This window comes from Radiomyces spectabilis (assembly GCF_025331425.1).
Source record: "Radiomyces spectabilis strain NRRL 2753 chromosome Unknown BYT42scaffold_11, whole genome shotgun sequence".
Lineage (NCBI taxonomy): Eukaryota > Fungi > Mucoromycota > Mucoromycetes > Mucorales > Radiomycetaceae > Radiomyces > Radiomyces spectabilis.
This window is the reverse complement of record NW_026251936.1, coordinates 801,672-824,441: the sequence shown is the minus strand read 5'-3', so window position 1 is coordinate 824,441 and position 22,770 is coordinate 801,672. Positions and strand designations below refer to the sequence as shown.

Below are 22,770 nucleotides of genomic sequence, written 5' to 3'. Positions count from 1 at the left end.
CAACACCGCTTAAATAAATAAAAAGGCTTGGACAGGTCATCACCCGCCAAAAATATAGCTCATTAAGTTAAGCGTCATCAGCTGATACACTGGCAACTCACAGCTAGGGCATCCACTGACTAACCTTATTCTGTTGCTAAGAGGTTTGCATCATCTAGTGACGCATGAAACATGCGTTGCAGATCATCCACACAGCAACCATAACTTAGTTATCCTTGCGCTATTGCGGCATTTAATCGTCCTTTGACCTTTGATTTGAGCATGCTGTGACGGGAATGATGCTGTCATAAATATTAGATGAATTGCACTTGCCAAAATATGCAGGAACCATGGCTGAGCTATAAAATCAAGATCACGGTGGGGTCTGGCGTTCCCGGCATCCAGAAAGGGTGAATGTCGAACGCGCCAGACCGTGAGAAAACCTTGGCGATCCTCATTCTGAAAATCAACATGACCATTTGTCTCACATAATGGTTGAGAATTATGTGTGACGATAAATGTCTTCATTTTGGAAAAATTTCAGCCTCGGCACCAATTTCTGGCATTCTTCCCATATTTTTTTTCCCAAAAATTCAAGACCAACCAGAAATTTCCTTAATGTAACTGTGACTGCTTCTCCTCATTCAACCAATGGGTGGCGTCTGCCCAACTTTTTTTTCCAATCCCAACCTTAAGCGTCTCAAGAGACCCATTCAAGAACATTACCCTTTTTTTTTTTTCTTGATCAGCGGCAAATAAATCATGGTTTTGCCAGTAACCACCGCTAATAATGTCAAGGTATATACCATTTCAGGTGGCCTTGGTTCGAGATCGATTCCCGACTGGCTTGTCCGAAAGAAGAAGAAAGCCTTGAAGAAAGATTTCGGTAAGCAGCGAGTGATCCGTATTGGGTGATCCGTGAGAGGTTGTACTCAGTAATTCTGTCTATAGAATATCGTACACGGGTGGAACTCATTCAGGAATTTGAGTTTCCCGAGGCTTCCAATCGTATCAAGACCACTCGGGACGGCAAATTCGTCATGGCCACCGGTACATATAAACCGCAAATGCGAGTGTTTGAGTATGCGGAAATGTCCATCAAGTTTGAACGTCATACCGATGCAGAAACGGTCAATTTTGAGGTAAGGGTGATTTGCTGATGGGAAACTGCAAGGGAAAAAATCGAATGACTTTTGCTCACCGGCCACTTCATTAGATCCTTTCGGACGATTGGACAAAATCCGCATTACTACAAAACGATCGATCGATCGAACTTCACGCTCAAGGCGGCATTCATTACCGTACACGTATTCCCAAGTTTGGTCGAGATTTAGCCTACCACTTCCCTTCGTGCGATTTACTTGTCACTGCCTCATCACAAGAAGTGTATCGATTGAATTTGGATCAAGGTCGATTCTTGAATTCCATCCAAACCGACGCCACGGAAGGTATTAATTGTGTCGAAATCAATCCCGCCCATCAGTTGTTCGGTTTCGGTACATGCAATGGCACTGTGGAATTGTGGGATCCACGCTCCCGTTCCCGCGTAGGACTGTTATCCAATATCCAAGTCCCTGCCAGTTTCGGTGACCTCGATGCCGGTCCTTTGGAGATCACCGCCCTCAAATTCCGTCAGGACGGTTTAACCATGGGTGTCGGTACCAACACCGGTCACACATTACTGTACGATTTGCGTTCCAGTGTACCGTACATTGTGAAGGATCATCAGTACGGCTTCCCTATCAATTCCATTCATTTCCATACCGGCGCAGCAGGTACAGGAGAGGACGGTTCAGGCGATAAAGTCATTGTGGCCGATCGCAAAATTGTCAAGATCTGGGATCGAGCCAACGGCAAACACTTTACTTCCATCGAACCCGAGACCGATATCAACGATGTGTGTGTGGTGGAGAACAGTGGTTTGCTGTTCACGGCCCAAGAAGGCATTCAAATGGGATCTTACTACATTCCTCAACTGGGACCCGCACCACGATGGGCCTCCTTCTTGGACAACCTTACGGAAGAAATGGAAGAAAACCCGAACCGCGATGTCTACGACGAATACAAGTTTATTACACGCAAAGAACTCAGTGCGCTTGGTTTGGAGCATCTCATGGGCACCAACGTCCTCAAGGCTTATATGCACGGTTTCTTTGTCGATTTGCGACTGTACGAGAAGGCCAAATTGATTGCCAATCCGTTTGCGTATGATGATTACAAGGAACGGGCGGTGCGTGAAAAGATTGAAAAGGAGCGTGCTTCCCGTATTCGTGCCGTTCACAAGCTGCCGAGCGTGAATAAACAGCTGGCCAAGAAATTACTGGAAGAAAAGGACAAGAAAGATAAGAAGAAGAAGAAGAAGGAGGAAGTCAATGTCATGGAAGATGATCGTTTCAAGGATCTGTTTATGGATCCCGACTTTGAAGTGGAAGAAAGCTCCAGAGAATATCAACTATTGCATCCCACCAAAGCAGCAAGACGAATGCAAGATTCGTCCGATGAAGAAGAAGAAGAAGAGCAAGTGGAAACTGTGGCGGAGCCGATGGAGGAAGATGGATCAATGGATTCCGATGACAGTGATCGTGGTGGTGACTCTGATGACGATATTATCTCCCAGATTCGCAAAGAACGTGGGCTGGAAGTGCGCGATAGAAAGATCTCGCAAAAGACGATCCGTACAGCATCGAATAACAAGAAACCCAACAAGCGGAAACCTGAGATGCGGATGGGTTCAGGCAATGGACGCATGGTCAGCAAGAACGACAGTCGCAAATCGTTTGCTGCACGGGTTCAGTCGGCTGACAAGCATCACAAGAATACTGGCCACCGAGTATCACGTACCGCAATGGGCGGTATGGAAATGACCTTTACACCGACAAGAAAGAGCCGACGAGGAGGACGACCCTAGAATGACCCACTTATTCATACTACATTATGCATTTCACACATCAATCAATAGTAAACCCTTTTTTTGATTTCATTTGTCCAGAATCTCTCAATTGGCATGAAAGCGGTTCCTGAATTTGTGGTGCTTGTGACTACAGTTTTTGAGAGAACAATTTTTTTTTTGAAACACCACCGGCTGCATGGTGAAAGAAAATCATCCGCGCATCTTTTTCTTTTTACTTCATAATGTCTTCTCCTGTGAGTGTATACATCAAAAAGTCGTAAATGATGGGTAAATTTAGATAGCAATTTCTAATCAAATGATAGTTGGAGTATCTCGATCGTCACATTCATCAACATCACTATCCTACGTCCCTGCTACGACTCGTTTTCCTCGATCTTGTTCTCTGTAAGTTTATAGGACAGAGAAATTGTGCCCATCGACCGTGTGATATTCAATAATGCAATCTTCAAGCTAAATTATGGAAAAATGTGCAACTGTTTCCGGTGGAGAATCTAAATACGAGCATCATTCTTGCCCATGAGCCAGACACACCTGTAAGCTGTCATTGAGTCGCGGCAAGTGCTTTCTTGACGTGTTAGTGACACATGATCCTATGTAGCCCGACCAATACTTGGTTATTTTACCTATTTCTCAAGAAGATACCCTATCTATGAAAAGGTACGGCCGATATTGCCTGCTATGATGGAAGCGATGACTGCGATGCAATTGGCTGATAATGTGCGACAGGATTTCAGACATGTTTAAGGCCTTAGACGGAGCGAACATTCGTCAAATACAAGGCGACGGTTTAAAGTAAGCAATACAGTTGGTTTTATTTACATTAGGTTTTCTCACATTGATTTCGTTTCTCAAGGAAAATTACTTTGGCAATCGTCTCGCCGGATTCCACCATTGTATATTACCATATCAGCCGTGGTCTTGTGCCTCCCAAATCTTAAAGCAACCGTGGACAGGCGGATCCATTTCTCGATTAAAGCAGTTTACCTGTTCGCGAGACAGTATTGCTGAGAGCAATAGCGGTGATGACGGTGATACATGCGTCTAATCCGCCTATTTCCTGCAAAGCTTTCAGTGTGTATTGTTGCTGTGATCGCCAGTAAGCGTAAGCATGGGACGCAGTTTGACCCATGGATGTAACGGATAAAACGACGAGCGCCAGACGTTCAGAAGCTATCCGTCTTTCCTTCAATGCCAAGGCCGCTAATGTTGCAAATGCCAAGTGAGTAGCGCCAATGGCTCGATAAGCATCGATGGTCTGAATGGCGGACGATGTCTGTGGTAGAATGCGCCGACCATTGCTGGCAGCAATGGCAGGATTGATGTGAGGCTGTACGGTATATCTGACGACCGCACCTTGGGGTTTACTCAACAATGTGCGAGCTGCTACGAGATGGTATATGATATTCAATAAAAGTGGAAGATTGTTGTCCTTGAACACGTAGCGTGCCACTGTCACAAGAAACGAGCGTGCATAGCGATATACAGCTGAACGCAGTGAAATCTTTTCCAACGGTTGTTCGCGTGGAGGAGGAGAATAAGGCGCTGTCACCGTTGATGGGGACGGCAACAATGGGTCTGAACTGTTGGGCGACAGCGATGCTGAGTGTCCATTATCGACGGTTAATGCTGGTTGACTGATGTGGGAATCGTCTAATGACGAAGTGATGCTGGGGTGGAAGTCCGATAAACTCTGACTGGCTACATTAGAAGGGATATCGCTGGTTGAGCCTATGGATATCTCGGATTGGCCCAAACTGTAGGGAAGGACACTGTGAACACTCGATGCGGCCGTTTGCGTATCTTCGGTTGAGGAAGGTAGAATGGACGCAGTAGACATATCCAATGAATCCGACATCTTGCTTTAAAAATATGGTAGCCGTTGGAAATGGAAAAAACGAATAAACTGTAATAGCTGAAAAACGGCGAGGTGATAACGTAAGGGAAAAAAGGATCACATGCAAACGTCGACATGCTGCAAGATTTTTCTCAGCTCACGCCAACCGTCAGTCAGTGACACAAAAAAGTACTGAATGGCCGTGATTCGCGCCCGCCCCACAAAAAAATGACGTGCTACTGTATCGCACCGCATTCGAAAATAATAGCCTCAGCTTAATACACCATTTCTTTGTGAGGGATAGGATCCTTGTGTAGAGTATGCTCAGATGCACCGGGATATAATGAAAAAGTTTAATATGTCTACTGCAGTGGACATTGCATGCTCTGTATGGTAAAATCGAAAAGGAAATTAAGGGGTTTAGCAAAGCATGGTTTTTATAAAAGTCAAAATGTAGTCATTGTTAGCTAGACATAGTGAATTACAAATCATTAACTAGTGATGTATGGAGAACGGAATTAAGCGACGGCACGGAAAAAAAAAGGAAAAAAGAAACAAATGGGGCAAAAAAAAAAAAAAAACGTAGGAAAATGAAGAAGAATAAAAAGTAAAAGGAGAGCAAAGGGTAGATGTTGTACGGAATGGATGAGAAATTGAAGAAGGAGGTGAAAGGGTATTATCATTGGAAACAACACGCATTTCTACGACGCTGAATTTTCATGAAACGGCCTTTTTTTTTATGCGGCTGGCGCTGCGCATCCACTGATATAGCCCGCACAGATCAGGTCTTCTTCAGACGAGGACATGATAGGCATTGAACCAGACGATAATAAACAAACACGTACAAGCAATCGTCGTAATCGTTCATGGGAACTACGGCATCCAGCTATAAGGAAATAAGAGTAAAAAAAAAAGAAGAGGTAAGTCAACAGGAGTCAGTGGTAGATTGGCCAAGGAGATGACGACGGATGGTTGATAATCATGGGTAAGGAGGGGTTTTGGGTCGATCCAAGGGATCCCAAAAGCCCAAAAGGAAAAAAAAAATGATGACAAGGATAGAATTTTAATATGACTTACCAAGTGCAGCACGTTCAAACCAGGCCGTGGCTTGATGTAGATCCTCGGGGCATCCTAAACCTTTTTCATAACAGTTGGCCAAGTGGAACTGGGCTGCTACATGATTCTGTTCAGCGGCTTTCTTGAATAACTTGAAGGCACCTTCGACATCTCTTGCCACCCCCAAACCAAGCTGCAGATGAACACCGAGTTTATCCAAAGCACGAGCGTGATTCTGCAAGGCTGCTTGCCGGTACCAGTACACGGCCTTGGCATTGTCCTGTCGGACGCCAATCCCGTTAGCATAACAGAAACCAATATTGCATTGAGCCCAGGGGTTCTTCTGACGTGCCGATTTGTGATACCAGTAGACGGCTCGAGCGCAATCTTTCTTGACACCAATGCCTTCTTCAAAGCAAAAGCCGAGCGAATTCTGAGCCAATGCGTTTCCTGCCTCGGCCGAGCGTCGGAACCATTTGACCGCTTCACGCTCGTTTTTAGGCACCCCGATCCCGTTGCGATAGCAGTAACCAAGTGATAGTTGGGCAGGAGCATGATTTTCCTCGGCGCTTAAATAGTACCAGAAGACCGCCTCCTGTTCGTTCACCGCAACGCCGATGCCATTCTGATAACAGTAGCCAAGAGAGTGATACGCAAAGATATTGCCCCGTTCCGCCGACCGACGGTACCATTTCACGGCCTCTTTCTCGTTACGGTCGATGCCAATGCCATTCTGGTAACAAAATCCGAGATTGTGCTGTGCTCTCGCGTGACCTTGAAGTGCTGCTTTTCGATACCAATAAGCGCCCAGCGTGTTATCTTTAGCGAGGCCGATCCCGTTCTGAAAGCAATAACCAAGATTGCATTGGGCCCAGGGGTAACCTTGAACTGCAGACGCCTTGTACCACGTAGCCGCTTCCTCAAAGTTTTGCTCGACTCCTATCCCATCTTCGTAGCAGTAGCCCAATGAATTCTGGGCAAACGCATTACCCTGTTCGGCTGATATTCGGTACCACTTGATGGCTTCCTGGACATTTTTTTCAACTCCGATTCCGTCTTCGTAGCAATAGCCGACATTGTACATGGCGACCGTTTCGCCCTGTGCGGCAGCGAGGCGATACCACTTCATGGCTTCGACTTCGTCTTTGGCCACGCCGAATCCTTCGCCATAACAGTAACCAAGAATGCCTTGACCACGTGCATTGCCCTGATCAGCACTGGCTTTGTACCAACGAAAAGCAGCATGTTCGTCCTTGGGCATGCCCACTCCGTCATGATAACATACACCGAGAACATATTGAGCAGAGGCATCCCCATTGAGGGTGGCGGCTTCGATAATCCATTCGACGGCATTAGGTAATTGGCGTACTCGTTCGGTCCATTCTTCGGATTCCGCACGATCAATTTTAACATGAGGCCGACCGTATTTTCGCAGAAAAGCCAATCGTGCCATGGCTAGACCGTCGTAGGCTTTGGCGGCTTTCATGTAGTGTTTCTCAGCTTGAATGAAGCTGTTTTGTAATCCAAGGCCAAATTCATAACAGAATCCCAGTACACCGTCCGACGGTGCATGGCCTAGTAAAGATGCTTTGTAGTAGTAAGAAATGGCGAGTTTAGGATTTTGTTTGAATCCTTTTCGTCCGAATAAATAGTTGTTGCCCATTTTAAACAGGTGTGAGGGAGAGGAGGAGATGTCGACGTCGTCGAGGATGGAAGAGTCGGTTGTGGTGCTGGTTGCCATGGTGGTTGATGATGAAGTGTGAAGAGTGGAAGGTGGACTGGACTGTCGTTTATTTAATTTGGATAAGACAAGCCGTGAGCGTTGTATCAGATGTGAAAAAGGAAGGGGAGAAGGACTCATGTTATGCTTAAAAGGAGAGAAAGAGGAAGAAGTGGGTGTGAATAAGAAAAATAAAAACTTGCACGGGGTTTTTTGAGACCCCTTTATGTGTATATAAAAAAAAAAGAAAATCGTTAGAAGTTTAAGGTAAGATCGCACCCCTATACGCTGTGAAAAAAACACACACAAATCCGCAACCCAGTTCATCCTAGACGACAACATTTAAGAGGGCCGGTGCGACTGGGTGCCTCTTTGTTCTGTGCCGACTTATCTGTCTTTCGGATTCTCTGCTGGTTTGTGTTTTCAGGGCAACATTAGTCAAGTTACTCCTTGTAGCTGCCTTGTCAACGGCCTGCTTTCAGTCTGTTCGGGTCAGACGATGGATGATGATGTTCTATTATTAGCAATAACCATGGACGATCTTGCCTAGTTCTGTGTGTGTGTGTGTATGTCCCCCCCTTTTTTTTTCTTATCTAAACAAATAGCTCCCTTCTACAACAATCGAATCCCAGCAAATAATACAAATGTAAAAATTGTTATTTAGTCCTTATTGTATAAATATAGATTTTTCTTAACATGAACACGGATCGCTCCTTATTTGTAAACTCAGGCTCAATGATCCACTGGTCATTTCCCCGGAAAAAAGAATTAGACCAATGGACTGAGATCAAAAATTTCATACTTGTAATTCACAGGCACTGGCACAAAAGCTGGTAAAAAATCACGGAAAACAAAACTGTGTTCGATACAGCGATATAAGGAAAAGAAAAGACGAAATGGTTCCGAGTGAAGGTAGCAGAACGTCCGTCGCCGTACATGACGCTATAAGCGATGGTGTGGATGTTCTTTGCTGCGTTCAAGACTCTGTTCCACATCATTCCGCCATTTTGGCAAACGAGAATGCCATGGAGACCGAACCAATGTTGGGAGTTTGACAGGAGTGCCAGATCTGTGAGATCCGAAACCTGTTGAAATTCATGACCGTTCAACTGTTCGTGAAGGATTCTGGTTTTTGAACCTGATCATGTTCCCCAAGCATGCCATAGTCGAACCCACCGCTGGCAGTAACCTCTCATTGTGCGCAAAACTCCCTGGCTCGCACCGTTGGCCCTTCTTGGATTTCATGTCTGTTCGTCTTTTGCGTATATTATACCTATAGGCACCATTGCTAGCTTCGATTAATGCTTGTTAATCTACAAAGCTTGGTGGAACTGGCCACCTGCGCTGACAAGCAAGGAGATCAGCGAAATAAAGGAAATCTAGGTTTCTCAAGGCGCTCACAAACAGCCTCTCACAAGTAGACCTTGCGAGTACAGTACAAGCTGCATTATGTCTTTCTCAGAGAAAGGGACAATGCAAGACACAGGTACAGGCACACAGGTACAGCTACAGGTACAGGCACGGCCGCCAACGATGAAGCTACGATGACTGTGGCGCCAATGGCAGAGTCACTGCGGATCAACCATAAGTGTGATTGTTAAGGGAATAGCTATTGTAGCCGACGTCCTTATTAACATCCGTCAAAACGCTGTTATCGGACCAAATTGCAATAAGGAGCAAAAGGGGAAGGTTGGGGGAGTTTTATATTGTCGGATGATACCAACTGATGGTTATCAAGCAGCACAAATTACGGCGCTAAAAAGATCAAAAATAAATTAAAAAAATTACCAATTTGCTGTTAATGAGTATGACCGTTCCGTCGGTCTATCTTTATAATGAACCCCATTTTCCACGTATCTTTCTGATTCTTCAGGCAAAAACGATATCATAAAATCTGAAGCATGTTTTATGGCAAACTCTGCTCTAAGTCTAGCATTTGTCTTTGTCATTGTCACTGCTGTTACAGATACCTATTTGTAAAGGTAATGATATAAATCTTGACTTTGATTGGATCGCCATTCGTGAGAGAGTACTTGCGCTTTGTTTCCGCTGATTAGATACAGAAACTCTGCGGTGATTATGGTTTCTCGAACTGGAACACAATATATCAATGAGTTTAACCGAATGAAAAGCTGCGTTCAATACCTTATCGGGAGCCGGAACTGTTTGATGTGAAAAACGGGAGGCGTTGGATGATCGCTGAGATGTACGTTGTACTCTGTGGCGCATGGACAGCCACCTTTGGAGAATTACGGATTTCGCTGGCGGTGCTGAATGGCCAATTCGGTTCCCAAGCGATTAGCAATTAGCTAACCTGTATTCCCAGGAATCAAAAATGGGATTTTCCTGGATTGTGAACAGCTGATCTCAAACGCCGCCAGGATATTCATCAGTTACTAACCATATGCACCCATATTTCGCTCCAAAAAAGATCATTCCCATCTATTATCTCTTCGATATTTTCAGCTCATATCTGGAGTTGACGAATTGTTATCACGAGAAATGACACACGTGTGTCAACTGTCCAGTGTAGTATATAAAAATAGATGGCGATGCCTCTCCACGATTTGATTTCCGAAGGATGTTCCGGTAACTAAGGGCATCTTAGAGATGTCAAATATGTGTCGTCCCCTGAAGTTTATGACAAAAAGAGTGTGATGACAACGATCATGCGGACGGGATGAAACAGGTGTCGTCGGTATCCGTGTGTCACCGGAATTCCGACGACCCGAAGGCAATAAAATAGTGCTAAATAACACGGTTGTTTTTTCCTCTACTTTACTCTCGGGGCATATCATGAAGTGTGTTGGATCTTTCAGTACTGGCCTACTGCTGCTGGCAGCGTGCTATGTCGCAAATGGTGCTCAATACCACGAAGTGCAGCCATTAGCACGACGCGATGCCGAGTCCGGTCATGACACTCATGCTGTCGTTCACGATGCTTCTGGAGAATACGCCCTGCGGTTTAAGAAAACGCAATCTTGTGAAAACTCGCTACAGGTAGCGAAAAAAAAAATTCCATGCAAAAATGCGCAAGAATTGAGAATAACATGAAACGTATGACGAACTTAGTATTCTGGTTATCTCGATAACCTGAAAACGGACGATCACTTGTTTTTCTGGTTTGTGGAATCCCGTAGTTCTCCACAAACGGATCCTATGCTTCTATGGCTCAACGGTGGTCCCGGATGTTCCTCGGTCACTGGAGCATGGATGGAGATAGGGTAAATAGACCTGTTCGCTGGCATCGTCATATCCACTGACAATTTTGTTCCATAGTCCATGTCTTGTAACAGAAGCAGGAAATGATACAATGCTAAATCCTTACAGCTGGAACACCATGTCCAATGTCCTCTTTCTGGATCAAGTAAGTAAAACTAGAAAAAAAGTGAAAGGCCATTAGTAACTGACCAAGTTCATTATCGCTTTCATTTTGACCTTCTAATTTTCCGATATTATGATGCCTGTTGCATAGCCTGTCAACACTGGATACAGTTACGGATCTTCGAATGTGAGCAGTTCGGTGGACGCAGCACGTTACAGTTACGCGTTCCTGCAGCTTTTCTTCCAAACGTTCAAGAAATACGCTCATTCTGAACTTTATATTGCTGGTGAATCTTTTGGTAAATGATGAAATATCGATTCAGTATTGAAAAAGCGGCGCCAAGTACTTACATGTTATTTTCGTTCCGGTTCCGTAGGTGGCCATTTTGTTCCTCCGCTGACAATGAACATTTTGGAAGGAAATAAAGTCTTGCAGAAAGACCAGGTCCGTATCAATCTGGTGTCGATATTGATTGGCAACGGCTGGACCAATCCTCGCACCCAGTTCCAAGCCTATCACACATTTGCATGCACCAATGATGGCCCATGTGAGTACATCAAAACGTGTAAACGCCCAAGTATCTCGCTCACTTACGTAATGCATCCCTCTTTTTTTTTTGGCAGTAAAACCTTTATTTGATCAAAAGACGTGCGACAAAATGAAAAAGGAAGCCGATCGATGCAAAACGCTCATGGATGCTTGCTATCGAACGAATTCACTATTAGCGTGTTTGCCAGCTGGCTTGTACTGTCAGACTACGCAAACCAATATGATTGCGAAAGCCGGTGTGAATATGAATCCTTATGACATCCGTAAAAAATGTGAAGGAGACCCTTCTATGTGTTATCGCATTTATACCGCCATCGATTATTGGGCCAATCGTAAAGACGTGCGACAGGGTTTAGGCGTCGACACCCAGATCCAGAATTTCACCAGCTGCAACGCTAAAATGCCGGATGAATTCGCCATGCACGGTGACTCGTAAGTCATATTTTTTCCGGATCCAAAGAAACATCGACTCACTGCTCTAAACAAATGGGCTCTTTTCGGTTCTGCGAAAAGGACAAGGGATTACTCACCTTTCGTGGCCAAGGCATTGACGGAAGGTGTGCGTGTGCTCCTTTACTCAGGTAACTATCAAAGTAAATACTCGTTATCCCAGTACTGACATGTGTCAAATCCTTCTAGGCGACGTTGACTGGACATGCAACTGGTATGTAAATACAAAACGGAATCCATATCATGGATAAGATTCAACGGGACATTTCCCTAATTGTTTTTTCGTTAGGTATGGCACGAAAGCGTGGGCTCTGGAATTAGAGTGGCCAGGAAAGCAAGATTTCAATCAAGCTCAAGACGAACAGTGGTTCAGTTGGACAAGCGGAGAAATCGCAGGCGAGGTCCGCTCGCATGGAAATTTGACGTTCTTGAGAGTATACGATGCAGGCCACATGGTACGTTTTAAAGCTGATGTACGATGCACGCTTTTGATTCTCATGAATAAAACCGTACTGTAGGTGCCCATGGATCAGCCCGCTAACTCACTTGACTTTTTCAATCGATGGATCAATCAGATGCCTCTAACAAAATAAAACATGACACTCACTCAACACCACAAGTGGACAAGAAAAAAGCATTATAAAAAGTAGTATTTATTCACTGATTAGCATTGTTTTTTTTTTTAACTCATGGAGACCATGAAGGCCGAGGCAAGTGTAAATGCAGCCATGATACCCGGTACGACATACTGGGATCTACCCATGCCATCGCTTGTAATTTCTGAACCTGGCATTTTGTTCGTGATTCCTTCTTTCTTTGTTCTATCGATCATCATCGCATCTTCCTTCTGCTGCATTTCCCGGGTTGGACGGTCTACAGAGAGGCCAACATTTAAACAATCTTTTACTCTCGTAGCTTCACACCACGATCTAGTTACCTGCCAAGGCTCCTGTAGCTGCAGCCGAGTAACCGTAGACTTGATGCGAAATTTTAGCTGAAACACGTGTGTCTGGCGTATTATTCACCAAGGCAGCTAAAGCAAAGTGACAGTTTTTGCAGTAAGTAACAGGATGAGGCCAGAGCCCTTTTTTCTTCTTTTCTATTTACCGGGCATCAGTCGGAGTGGACCCACAGTGCATTCATGAAGGCCTTCACCCAGCGTCAGATAATCTACGTAAACCATACATTTTGTTTAGCATAACAAACAATGATGCAGTATACATTGAGTTTTGGTCATCTTACAATCATCACTGGGAGCAAAATCGGGAGAGAGTGCAAAAGTGAATTTTCCTGGTGCTGTATCCACGTCACTGCCAACATATTTGATGTTGTGGCTATTGTCGTTTTGTGCGGCTCCCACTTTGGGGCCTTTGCGTGTTAATGTGATGGCATTAAATTTAGCGTCGTGAGCGCTTGACCAAGACACCGTAATTTGCTCGCCGATTTTGAGAATGGTCCCCTGCATGGGCGCTGTAACTAGAAACCACCCAACGTCAGACCAAAAAAATAATAAAAAGCACGTCGTCTCTTTGCAACTACTGTTGATGGCTTACTGAAACAGTCATCGTTCTCTTGGCTCTGAGCGAATACTGCGTTTAGGATTCCGAATAACAGAGGAATGACGGCACTAGATACTTTCATCAATCAATAAGGAAAAAGAGAGACAAAGACCAAAAAAAACCGAATCAAAAACCAGAAAGTGCACGCTACTTATACCACGGATGTTTCCTAGGTCAATTTCTCTAAACGCGTGAAACCGTACTCTCAACAAACAATGGCGAATACATGGCCATTTTTCACTTTTAATCCAGCGTCTCTTCACTAAAGTTGAGTCCCATGATTGTTTTGCTGTCAATACCAAGAAATATGGAAATAGACAGAAAAGACGGTCATATTTCTGTGATAATACAGTAAAAGAATATACAAATGTTGATACTATTGGGTCGGATTTCTTGAAGACGTACACGCTACAAGTGTAATCATTTGAACTGAAATGATATTCGATGTTTTGAGAATATTGTTTGTTATTTAATATTGTATATCGGAAATAGGCTAATTATTAAACACTCGAACGTTTGTCTACTTGTTTACTGCGACAAGAAGGGCGCCTACCGAGGTGGCCCGCAAATCCTGAGGTAACCTGTATCAATATCAAAAACACACAGCCCCCAAACAGCTCACCGTCAAATATTGCCATAAGAGGATGCTAGGCTGCAGTATACCAAATCATTTGGCTGTACCAACAGCAACAATAAAAGCCACGGCTCTTATGCCACATCATGTTTTCGCACTTCGCCAGTCCTGTGGCAGGATGGTGCTGGATACAAGCAATCAAGATTGATGTGAATGTTTGCCTCCCTTTTCCGATCGTTTGTTTCCAAGAATTACTTATTTGTTACTTCGATTAAGGTTTAAAATTATACTCAAGTGCATAGACTCACTTCAAATTTACTGTGAGAAAGGATCGATGGCGGCACTCAATCAAGGCAGGCCCAACTTGCCGTTTATTTTGGCCGCCCGGTGCATGATTTATTTACTTATTCACTCTGTACCAATTTCGACCAATACTGTATTAAGCCAGAAAGATGCATTATCTATGAATTTAATTATGACTTTTGATCAATTAACATTTTAAGTACTTCTTCTGATATTCTATGTAGCAGCAATGAATTAGGAACATTGTCTGTTTTCATGAAACGTTGCGTTTCAAAAAAGGCAATCAAATGGGCTGAGACCTGCCATTTTGGAACCGCATTGGCCCGCCCCTTCTTGCCACTTTAGATATCGTTATGAAAAATAGTCACAACCAACTAGCAAGCCACCTCCAGTGCCTTTTTTTCTGAGTTTCTTTTTTTTTTGAATCCTTTTTTTTTTCCCAGAAGTTTAACTGCACATTTGTTTGTTATCCATCATGGGCAATCAATCTGTGGACGCCAAGAAGCGCAAGTCGCCCTCCGATGCTCAGAATGCAAGCCGTAAGAAGCAGAATGTCAACAAGAACGAAGCTAAACAGACCGATGCTCCTGCCAACGATGCCAACGATACCATCGACACCACGATTACTGATCAGCCTTCTGGATCTTCCGAAGGCAAGCCGTTGAATCTCGATTTTGAGAGTCTCGAATGCTGCGAAAAGACCAAGAATGCTATCAAGGATTTGGGCTTCACTAAAATGACCGAAGTTCAGGCTCGTACCATTCCTCCCCTGATGGCCGGTCGGGATGTGCTCGGTGCGGCCAAGACAGGTTCCGGTAAAACCTTGTCCTTCCTGATTCCCGCCGTAGAAATGCTCTATCGATTAAAGTTCAAGCCGAGAAATGGTAAAAAAGAAATAGTTTTGGATTTTTTGGGGAGGGAAATAGCGGATCTGACCTGGACACATGTTTAGGTACCGGTGTGATCATTGTATCGCCTACTCGTGAATTGGCGCTTCAGATTTTCGGCGTGGCCAAGGAATTAATGAAATACCATCAGCACACATTTGGTATTGTCATTGGCGGTGCCAACAGAAAAGCCGAAGCAGACAAGTTGGTCAAGGGTGTGAATTTGTTGGTCGCTACTCCCGGTCGTTTGTTGGATCATCTTCAGAACACGCGCGGCTTCATCTTCAAGAATTTAAAAGCACTCGTAATTGACGAAGCGGATCGTATTTTGGAAATCGGTTTCGAAGAGGAAATGCGCCAGATTATCAAAATTCTTCCTTCAGATCGACAGTCGATGCTATTCTCGGCTACTCAAACCACCAAGGTGTCCGATCTTGCTCGTATTTCTTTGAAAAAGGGACCCTTGTATATCAACGTCGACGAACGTAAAGATACATCGACCGCCGAAGGCTTGGAGCAGGGTTACGTGATTTGCGAGTCCGATAAACGGTTCCTGCTGCTCTTCACCTTTTTACGAAAGAACCTGAAGAAGAAAGTAATTGTGTTTTTCTCCAGCTGTAATTCGGTAAAATATCACGCTGAATTGATGAATTACATTGACGTGCCAGTGTTGGAACTGCATGTAAGTACAAGCAAACTTATGGTTAAAAAAAGAAAAGGCGATGAAAGCTGATGCTGAGAATGTGTAGGGACGTCAAAAACAACAAAAACGAACGAGCACCTTTTTCGAATTCTGTAATGCGGAAAAGGGTATTCTGCTGTGTACGGATGTGGCGGCTCGTGGTTTAGATATCCCTGCGGTGGATTGGATTGTTCAGTTTGATCCTCCGGATGACCCTCGTGATTACATTCATCGTGTGGGCCGAACTGCGCGTGCGGGAGGACGAGGAAAGAGTTTACTGTTCTTATTACCCAGTGAACTGGGTTTCCTAAGATACCTGAAACACGCCAAGGTCCCGTTAAATGAATACCAATTCCCTCAAAACAAAATTGCCAATGTTCAGGCTCAGGTAAGCAGCTGGATCCGATAACCAAGTGGGGCAGAATGGTTTGCAGTGTAAACTGATCCCCGCCATGATATATAGCTTGAAAAACTTGTGGAGAAGAACTACTACCTGAATCAATCCGCTCGTGATGGTTACCGATCGTACCTGCAGGCGTACGCTTCTTTCAGTTTGAAAAAGATCTTCAGCGTCGATAATCTCGATTTGGCCAAAGTGGCAAAATCTTTTGGATTCAGTGTACCACCCAAAGTTAATTTGACCATGGGCAAGAAGAGGACCTAAAAAAAAAAGGCGCTTGTTTTGTTATTTCGTTTGTCATTATTCATTTTCATAATTCTTCATGCATTCCTTTTGTGATTTTTTTTCTGTGAATAAAAAAAGTACCTTGTTAGAGTGTTTCCACAGTTTATCGGCTTTTGATGATGAGCAAGGTCATCCAGACGATGAAAGTCACATCTACTTTTTTTTATCGGGCGTCGAAAGATCTGGACCTCCGCTTTGCAGAGCTCGCTTTACCGTTTTACTCTTAAAGAATGAGAATCGTTGATAAAATCACCCAAGCCGAGAACGACAACAGTATCAGCTACTCTTTTGAGTATTTTCCACCCAAGACGGAAGTGGTAAGTCCTTCCAGACACAACTGATTAGGGCTCAGGTCAACCGGATACAGCACTTCGCGACCTGAAACCCCCTTTCCAACATGACGGTTTATTCAGATCAACCCTGCTCACAGTTTTTTTGCTGTAGGGTCTGGCTAATTTATTCGATCGTGTTGCCCGCATGGCGCAAATGAAGCCAGCATTTGTGTCTTGTACCTGGGGTGCAGGCGGGTCGACACAGTCCAAAACGCTGGAGCTGTGTACGATGGCACAGAATGTGTACGGTGTCGAGACATTACTGCATTTGACGTGTACAAATATGGAAAAGGAACAAATTGATCATGCATTGAAGGAAGCGAAAAATGCCGGTATACAAAATATTTTGGCGCTTCGTGGGGATCCTCCGCGAGGACACGAGTACTGGACACCTTGCGACAATGGATTTAATCATGCCGTGGATCTTGTGCGATACATTCGAGAACAGTATGGCGATTATTTCTGCATTGGTGTAGCGGGCTATCCCGATGGTCATGTGGACGCTTCCAGTCGATCTCAGGACATTGCGTATCTGAAAGCCAAAGTGGAGCAGGGCGCCGACTTTATTTTAACTCAGTTATTTTATGATGTGGAGACATTTGCGGAATGGTTGAAAGAATGCCGACAAGCAGGTACGTGATGATATGGTAAACCCAAACAAGCCAAAAAAAAAAGTAATGTCCATGACATCTTGAATGGTCCACAGGTATCACCGTACCTATTGTGCCTGGAATCATGCCAATTCCAACATATCAGAGCTTCCGCCGCATGATTAATTTGTGCAAGGTCCATGTACCAAGGCAGATTTTGACCGATTTGGATAGTATTAAGGTAGACGACCTTCTGAACTTGTTGAGCATGATGGCTCATTTACGGTGACCCATTATGGGGATTCCCTTCATGGGGGACTTTTTTATGATGACCATTGGTAATGATGGATGCGGGTTTTTTAGTCGGACGATCAAAAAGTCAAGGAATATGGCGTGAGTCTGGCTGTGAAAATGATCCGCCAGCTGCATGAGCAACATCATGTATGCAGCTTCCATCTGTCGACGCTTAATCTGGAACGATCCACGCGATTGATTTTGCAAGAATTGAATCTTGTTCCTCAAGAACTGTCGTCCGTTCAAAAGCTGGCGTCTGGTGAAAAGGTATAACTGAAAAATACAGCGTTTGGCTTGCTCAAAAACTGAAATTTTGAGTGGCAGTTGACAGTTGCAGCTGCCAAGATTTCTCCTTGGTCCACCCTTCAAGGAGCCGACCGTGCCGAAAGTTGGGATGAATTTCCTAATGGACGTTATGGCGATACTCGCTCTCCTGGTAAGCACAATCGGACGCGCTGCGTACAAGGAATCATGAAACTTATATATGCTTGTCATTTGATGTTGAAAAGCTTTTGGTGAAAACACTTATGGCGCGAATCAATTACCGGTAAGGAACATGTTTTTATCACGTACGAATGGAAAAGCAGGAAATTTCTCACAGGCGCAAATCCTTCCTCCCAAAAATACATTTTGGGACATAGACGGTAGAAGCAAGCAGCAAATGGGGTCATCCCAAGACGGAAGATGATATCACACAACTTTTTGTACAATACATTCTTGGCGAACTGTCGAGCTTGCCGTGGTGTGAAGACATGTTGCAAACAGAAACGGATGCTATTCGTCAGCGTCTTGCCCAATTGAATCGAAGAGGCTATTGGACGGTCAGTTCTCAGCCGGCGGTGAACGGTGCACACAGTCAGGATGAAGTCTATGGCTGGGGTCCCAAGGGCGGCTACGTGTATCAAAAGGCCTTTCTTGAGTGTTTCGTGTCGGAAGACCGCCTGAAACCATTGTTGGCCAGTTTTGATAAAGATGAATACATTACCTATTACGCTGCGAATGCAAAGGTAAAAATTCATGTTGAACAAAATATTTTGCGGTGAATCATACGAGGTGGATGAAACTGACTTGGGTTGTCTGCTTGTCTAGGGTGATTTCATCTCCAATGTAGAGGAGGTCGACGCGCACAATGCAGTGACGTGGGGCGTCTTTTCTGGCAAGGAGATTGTGCAATCGACCATCATCTCTCGCTCCAATTTCGAGGCGTGGAAGGTAGAGATATTCAATGTTCCTGGGAAAGTGTTCAAAGGGTCATGTGCTAAAACTTTTTTTTTGTGTGTGTGTGTGTGTGTGTGCTTTTTTTGGCAATTTTAGGAAGAGGCGTATGGATTATGGGAAGAATGGCAACGCCAATACCCGCCAGAGAGTGACACAGCGAAATTGTTAAAGAGCCTTCGAGAGCAAGTGTGGCTCATTAATGTGGTGCATAACGATTTCACGCAATCCGACAATTTATTTGACGCTTTGGGCGTGTGAAAGAATATAGTGAAGTAATGCATAAGATTTATTAAAATATATCGGCTTTTTCAGGCTTGAGAGGGTTACGTCCTTGCTTCAATCATGGTGCATTTGTTTTTTTTTCAATTATTGGCCAGCCTATAAGAAGGAAAAGAAAGAGAAGCGAGGAAGAGAAAAAAAAGGGAAAAAAGAGCGAAAAAAAAATGGCAAGTTTTAGTATTGGTGTCTCCTTGTTCTCAGTGGGTTCTGGTTCTGGACTTGGACCACTTACAGCAGCAGCTTTCTCATCTTCGTAACGCTTCTTGTCAGCCTCAGCTTTTTCATTGTATGGCTATTCAAATAAAAAACGACGTGAGTACGATTTTGTTTCTTTTGATCCAACAAGCGCGCGAAAGACGACGCGCCGCCTACAAATTCTTCTTTTCTTCTTTTTTTTTTTTCCTTTTGGGATGGTGTATCATGGGGAGGAGGGTGGGTATTTTTTTATGTTTTATTTTTCTTACCTTCTTTTCTTCTTCCGACATTTTCTTCCACTTGGCACCAAGGAGCTTGCCGATTTGACCTGTCGCATAATGATAAGCATGGGCTGTGATACAAAGATTTTTCTTTTTTTTTTTTTTAAAAAAAAAAAAAAAGACAATGAACTCACCAAAGCCGGCCTCTGGGTTTTCGTCCTTGACCTGTTGGCGCATTTCTTGTGAGAAAAACATGTAAGCAGACAAGCCACGCTTGGGTGCGCTGGCATCCTTCTTGGGCTTGCTGTTTCTGCCTCTGTCGGTGCGCTTGCTAGTCTTCTGAGTTGCTTCTTTGGGCATCTATATGAGAGAGAGAGAAAAAAAAAGGGGAAAAAAGGTTCTGGTATGAGTACGCGTAATACCGTAGACGAAACGAAATGAGGACCAAAAAGTGAAAGGGAAACCCCAGTGGGAAGTAGAAGGTAGTAGGTGGGTTACAGTGGAAAAGTCGGAGGGCAATAATTTTTCATATATTTTTTGGCCGTGCCAAAGAAGTCAAACTCACCTTTTAGCAGTGGGATAAGATGTGAGAGAAAAGTGTGTGTGTGTGTAAGAGGAGCGTGAGGGCCGCTAGGCTGGGCTGGGCGAAGTTTTTTTTTTTGGCTGGCTGGGTCTTAACCAATCGATGTCGCCGATTAGTATGCAGTCACCAATCAAAATTTGCAATTTTCGTTCGCGCAGCTTTTGGGTTCCCTGCTTTTTTTTTTCCCCTCCCTATTCCACCCATTTTAAACCTCCGCATAACGCTTCAGTGAAATCATCGCAGAACGCGTTTGCAGGGATAAAAAAAAAAGCGGCTATTCAATAAACAAAGAAAAAAAAAGTCTCCACTATCACGGTTTTTTTTTTACGTGATGGAGTAGAACGCGTATTTTGGGTGTAAGAGATTCTTATTTTTTTTTTTTTTTTTTTTTTTTTCATGGCACACTCTTTTTCTTAATGTTTTTGCCGTTATTTTTCAAGGTATGACACTGCAGAGTTTTATTTTTTTTATTTCTTTTTCTAGCAATGGAACCTAATCCCACCAATACCATTGATTAGTGTCACTGAAAAGAAAAAAGGAGACTTACAGCATACATAAACAGTTCACAAATGAATGGTCCATAATTAATTGACTTGAGCAGCATGCCATATGTTTGCGGAGAATTTAAAAACATACTGGTACTGCCTCCCTCCCTTTAAGACATCACTGAGACATCCCCCGTCAAACGAAAAAAAAAAAAAGAAATCATTTTTTCGTAATAGAAAGCCGAATGCATGGTTCAGTACTGTAAAAGACAAGTGATATGCTTACCGTAAGTGGCATTGATTGACTAGCTCAAATGAATGCTAAAGTAGCTCCCCTCACTTTCCATTGAATACCAAAACAAAAGCCTGTTGGAGACAAATTATCACAGGATTCAAAATGAACAAGGTAAAAATAGATGATACATGACGCATATACTTTTCCCACAAACTGTGAGTCAGCTAGCTTGGACAATCAAATAACGCGTATTTCAAATGTGAACAGGACATTAATTCTTCACCGATCAAGAGTAGACTTGGTTAACCTCAGTATTGTGTAAGGTGTGAGCAGCATGTGGGTGGCCACATTAGTGCAGGCACATTGCCTTACTAAAGCAGATTGCGTGGAAATTCAAACACGCTGATGTGACCGCGAATCACTCAGCCAATGATACCATGTGACGTTCGAAAAGTTTTATATTACGTGATGGGCACGATAACAAAAACTTAATGTGAGATGTATTTTCTCTGTGAACACGCAGCTGGCATATTCATTCCATCCTTTTACTAGAGGGTATCGTCGACGCCTCTCACTAGATGAAGTCAATCCACGCCAGTGATCCTAAAGTGGGGTCAATGTAGCCCAATGCGTCGGAATCACAAGTGCATGTGTCGGGTGGCAAAAAACTTGGCCTGATAAGCTGAACTCCAATGCGAATCATTTGGACTCGCGATCACAAAGTGCACCCACAATGCTCCTACTGGTTCTCAAGCCAACAGTTGGCCCATTTTCTTCACAAAGCATCCTTCAACGTTTTTGATTGATCCAAACTTTTTCGCTAGTCTTTTGATATCCTTTCATTTTAACGAATGTGATTGAAGTCCATCAATCTTTCTTCTACGTTGAGGTTACTCAATACAATCTATTTTCTTTAGCTCCGCAGACCAGCGAGGATCTTTTTTTTTGACGACAGGCATGGTTGCACACAAGAATGAAAAGGATCCTCTTACGGTTTCTCGCGAGCATGACGGGAAAAAACCTTGCCAAGATCACCGTTACGGTTTCTTTTCTACTTGTGGCATCCACAGCGATTCCGGTACCACTTTGGCCCATTCTATTAAAGTTCATACACAATAAGTTATTTCTTGAAAGACATGCGATTCCAAGTACAAAAATGAGTCCACTATTGAAGCACTGACCAGGTATTGCCTTGTCTGGTAACTGAATGTTGTTCATGATAGTTTTGATCAACTCTTGTGTTTCTTTATCAATACGGTTAGTCCCCGCTTGACCTGCTGCTGTGCCTTACTCTACTGTACCTTTGGTTAACGGTGCGTCATCGTCCAAGGGTATCTTCAAAGGTTCCATATCCATCCGGGATAATTCCAAGTCGGCGTTGGGATGAACAGCATGTATATCGTTTTCCTCGTCTACATCGTCTGACTCTTCTTGCGATAATGGCGCATAACCGAAAGGAATATCGCCGTTCTCTTCATCGCTGTCAATGTCATTGTCGCTGTTCCTGTCGCCTTTGGTATCGCTGTCGTGATTATTGCTTAGTTCATGGATGCAGGTGTCCATATGGTCATTCTCAGGTTGCTGAGGAGACAATGATGATCCCAGGCATACTAAGATAAGATCCTGTTAAAAAGAGGAACAAGCAATGATTCCATAAAAAAATACAAACTTTTATCAAGCTGTTTCGCAAAGTCTTCGACCACATCGCCTGTATTATCTGAAACTAAAAGAAAATACACTGACTCAATAACCGGCTTTCGTACAGCTGCATCAATGCGGCTTACCATCCATGACGGTCAACGGAGAGTGGGTACGGGAAACGAA

At 43.9% G+C, this 22,770-nt stretch overlaps 9 protein-coding genes across 9 annotated transcripts; 5 read left to right on the top strand and 4 right to left on the bottom strand.

The window, feature by feature from the left end:
• Nucleotides 1–741: 741 nt before the first annotated feature.
• BYT42DRAFT_501467 (WD40-repeat-containing domain protein) lies at nt 742–2,887 on the top strand (the record flags this gene model as incomplete). Its single annotated transcript, XM_051564769.1, has 3 exons — nt 742–865; nt 931–1,121; nt 1,196–2,887. 3 exons carry the CDS (start codon nt 742–744, stop codon nt 2,885–2,887), a joined length of 2,007 nt encoding a protein of 668 aa, XP_051420628.1.
• A 224-nt stretch (nt 2,888–3,111) lies between these two features.
• On the top strand, nt 3,112–3,828 carry BYT42DRAFT_616702 (tRNA intron endonuclease; the record flags this gene model as incomplete). The annotated part of the gene is made up of 6 exons (XM_051572101.1): nt 3,112–3,123; nt 3,193–3,274; nt 3,341–3,423; nt 3,489–3,547; nt 3,617–3,682; nt 3,744–3,828. The coding sequence occupies 6 exons, from the start codon at nt 3,112–3,114 to the stop codon at nt 3,826–3,828; spliced, it is 387 nt and encodes a 128-aa protein (XP_051420627.1).
• Nucleotides 3,829–3,860: 32 nt separating this feature from the next.
• On the bottom strand, nt 3,861–4,331 carry BYT42DRAFT_474913 (uncharacterized protein; the record flags this gene model as incomplete). The annotated part of the gene is made up of 1 exon (XM_051563598.1): nt 3,861–4,331. A coding segment is annotated over one exon (471 nt), but the record flags the coding sequence as incomplete, so codon positions are not given.
• An 804-nt stretch (nt 4,332–5,135) lies between these two features.
• On the bottom strand, nt 5,136–7,775 carry BYT42DRAFT_580895 (uncharacterized protein). Its single transcript, XM_051569559.1, has 2 exons — nt 5,802–7,775; nt 5,136–5,610 (listed from the first exon to the last, which is right to left on the bottom strand). The coding sequence occupies exons 1-2, from the start codon at nt 7,639–7,641 to the stop codon at nt 5,462–5,464; spliced, it is 1,989 nt and encodes a 662-aa protein (XP_051420625.1). The 5' UTR covers nt 7,642–7,775; the 3' UTR covers nt 5,136–5,461.
• A 2,490-nt stretch (nt 7,776–10,265) lies between these two features.
• BYT42DRAFT_580892 (Alpha/Beta hydrolase protein) lies at nt 10,266–12,460 on the top strand. Its single transcript, XM_051569558.1, has 10 exons — nt 10,266–10,500; nt 10,573–10,724; nt 10,780–10,867; nt 10,976–11,123; nt 11,202–11,372; nt 11,449–11,806; nt 11,888–11,955; nt 12,014–12,038; nt 12,114–12,279; nt 12,343–12,460. The coding sequence occupies exons 1-10, from the start codon at nt 10,297–10,299 to the stop codon at nt 12,415–12,417; spliced, it is 1,455 nt and encodes a 484-aa protein (XP_051420624.1). The 5' UTR covers nt 10,266–10,296; the 3' UTR covers nt 12,418–12,460.
• Nucleotides 12,461–12,479: 19 nt separating this feature from the next.
• BYT42DRAFT_580888 (uncharacterized protein) lies at nt 12,480–13,483 on the bottom strand. The gene is made up of 3 exons (XM_051569557.1): nt 13,378–13,483; nt 13,067–13,300; nt 12,480–12,994 (listed from the first exon to the last, which is right to left on the bottom strand). Exons 1-3 carry the CDS (start codon nt 13,463–13,465, stop codon nt 12,924–12,926), a joined length of 393 nt encoding a protein of 130 aa, XP_051420623.1. The 5' UTR covers nt 13,466–13,483; the 3' UTR covers nt 12,480–12,923.
• Nucleotides 13,484–14,689: 1,206 nt separating this feature from the next.
• On the top strand, nt 14,690–16,614 carry BYT42DRAFT_537424 (P-loop containing nucleoside triphosphate hydrolase protein). The gene is made up of 4 exons (XM_051565503.1): nt 14,690–15,144; nt 15,213–15,829; nt 15,897–16,217; nt 16,293–16,614. Exons 1-4 carry the CDS (start codon nt 14,736–14,738, stop codon nt 16,491–16,493), a joined length of 1,548 nt encoding a protein of 515 aa, XP_051420622.1. The 5' UTR covers nt 14,690–14,735; the 3' UTR covers nt 16,494–16,614.
• A 130-nt stretch (nt 16,615–16,744) lies between these two features.
• BYT42DRAFT_501473 (methylenetetrahydrofolate reductase-domain-containing protein) lies at nt 16,745–19,206 on the top strand (the record flags this gene model as incomplete). Its single annotated transcript, XM_051564771.1, has 9 exons — nt 16,745–16,831; nt 16,959–17,478; nt 17,553–17,677; nt 17,800–17,997; nt 18,055–18,166; nt 18,240–18,277; nt 18,372–18,737; nt 18,820–18,942; nt 19,045–19,206. The coding sequence occupies 9 exons, from the start codon at nt 16,745–16,747 to the stop codon at nt 19,204–19,206; spliced, it is 1,731 nt and encodes a 576-aa protein (XP_051420621.1).
• A 9-nt stretch (nt 19,207–19,215) lies between these two features.
• On the bottom strand, nt 19,216–20,391 carry BYT42DRAFT_75256 (Non-histone chromosomal protein 6). Its single transcript, XM_051572818.1, has 5 exons — nt 20,209–20,391; nt 19,838–20,003; nt 19,692–19,750; nt 19,463–19,519; nt 19,216–19,326 (listed from the first exon to the last, which is right to left on the bottom strand). Exons 2-5 carry the CDS (start codon nt 20,001–20,003, stop codon nt 19,315–19,317), a joined length of 294 nt encoding a protein of 97 aa, XP_051420620.1. The 5' UTR covers nt 20,209–20,391; the 3' UTR covers nt 19,216–19,314.
• Nucleotides 20,392–22,770: the final 2,379 nt, after the last annotated feature.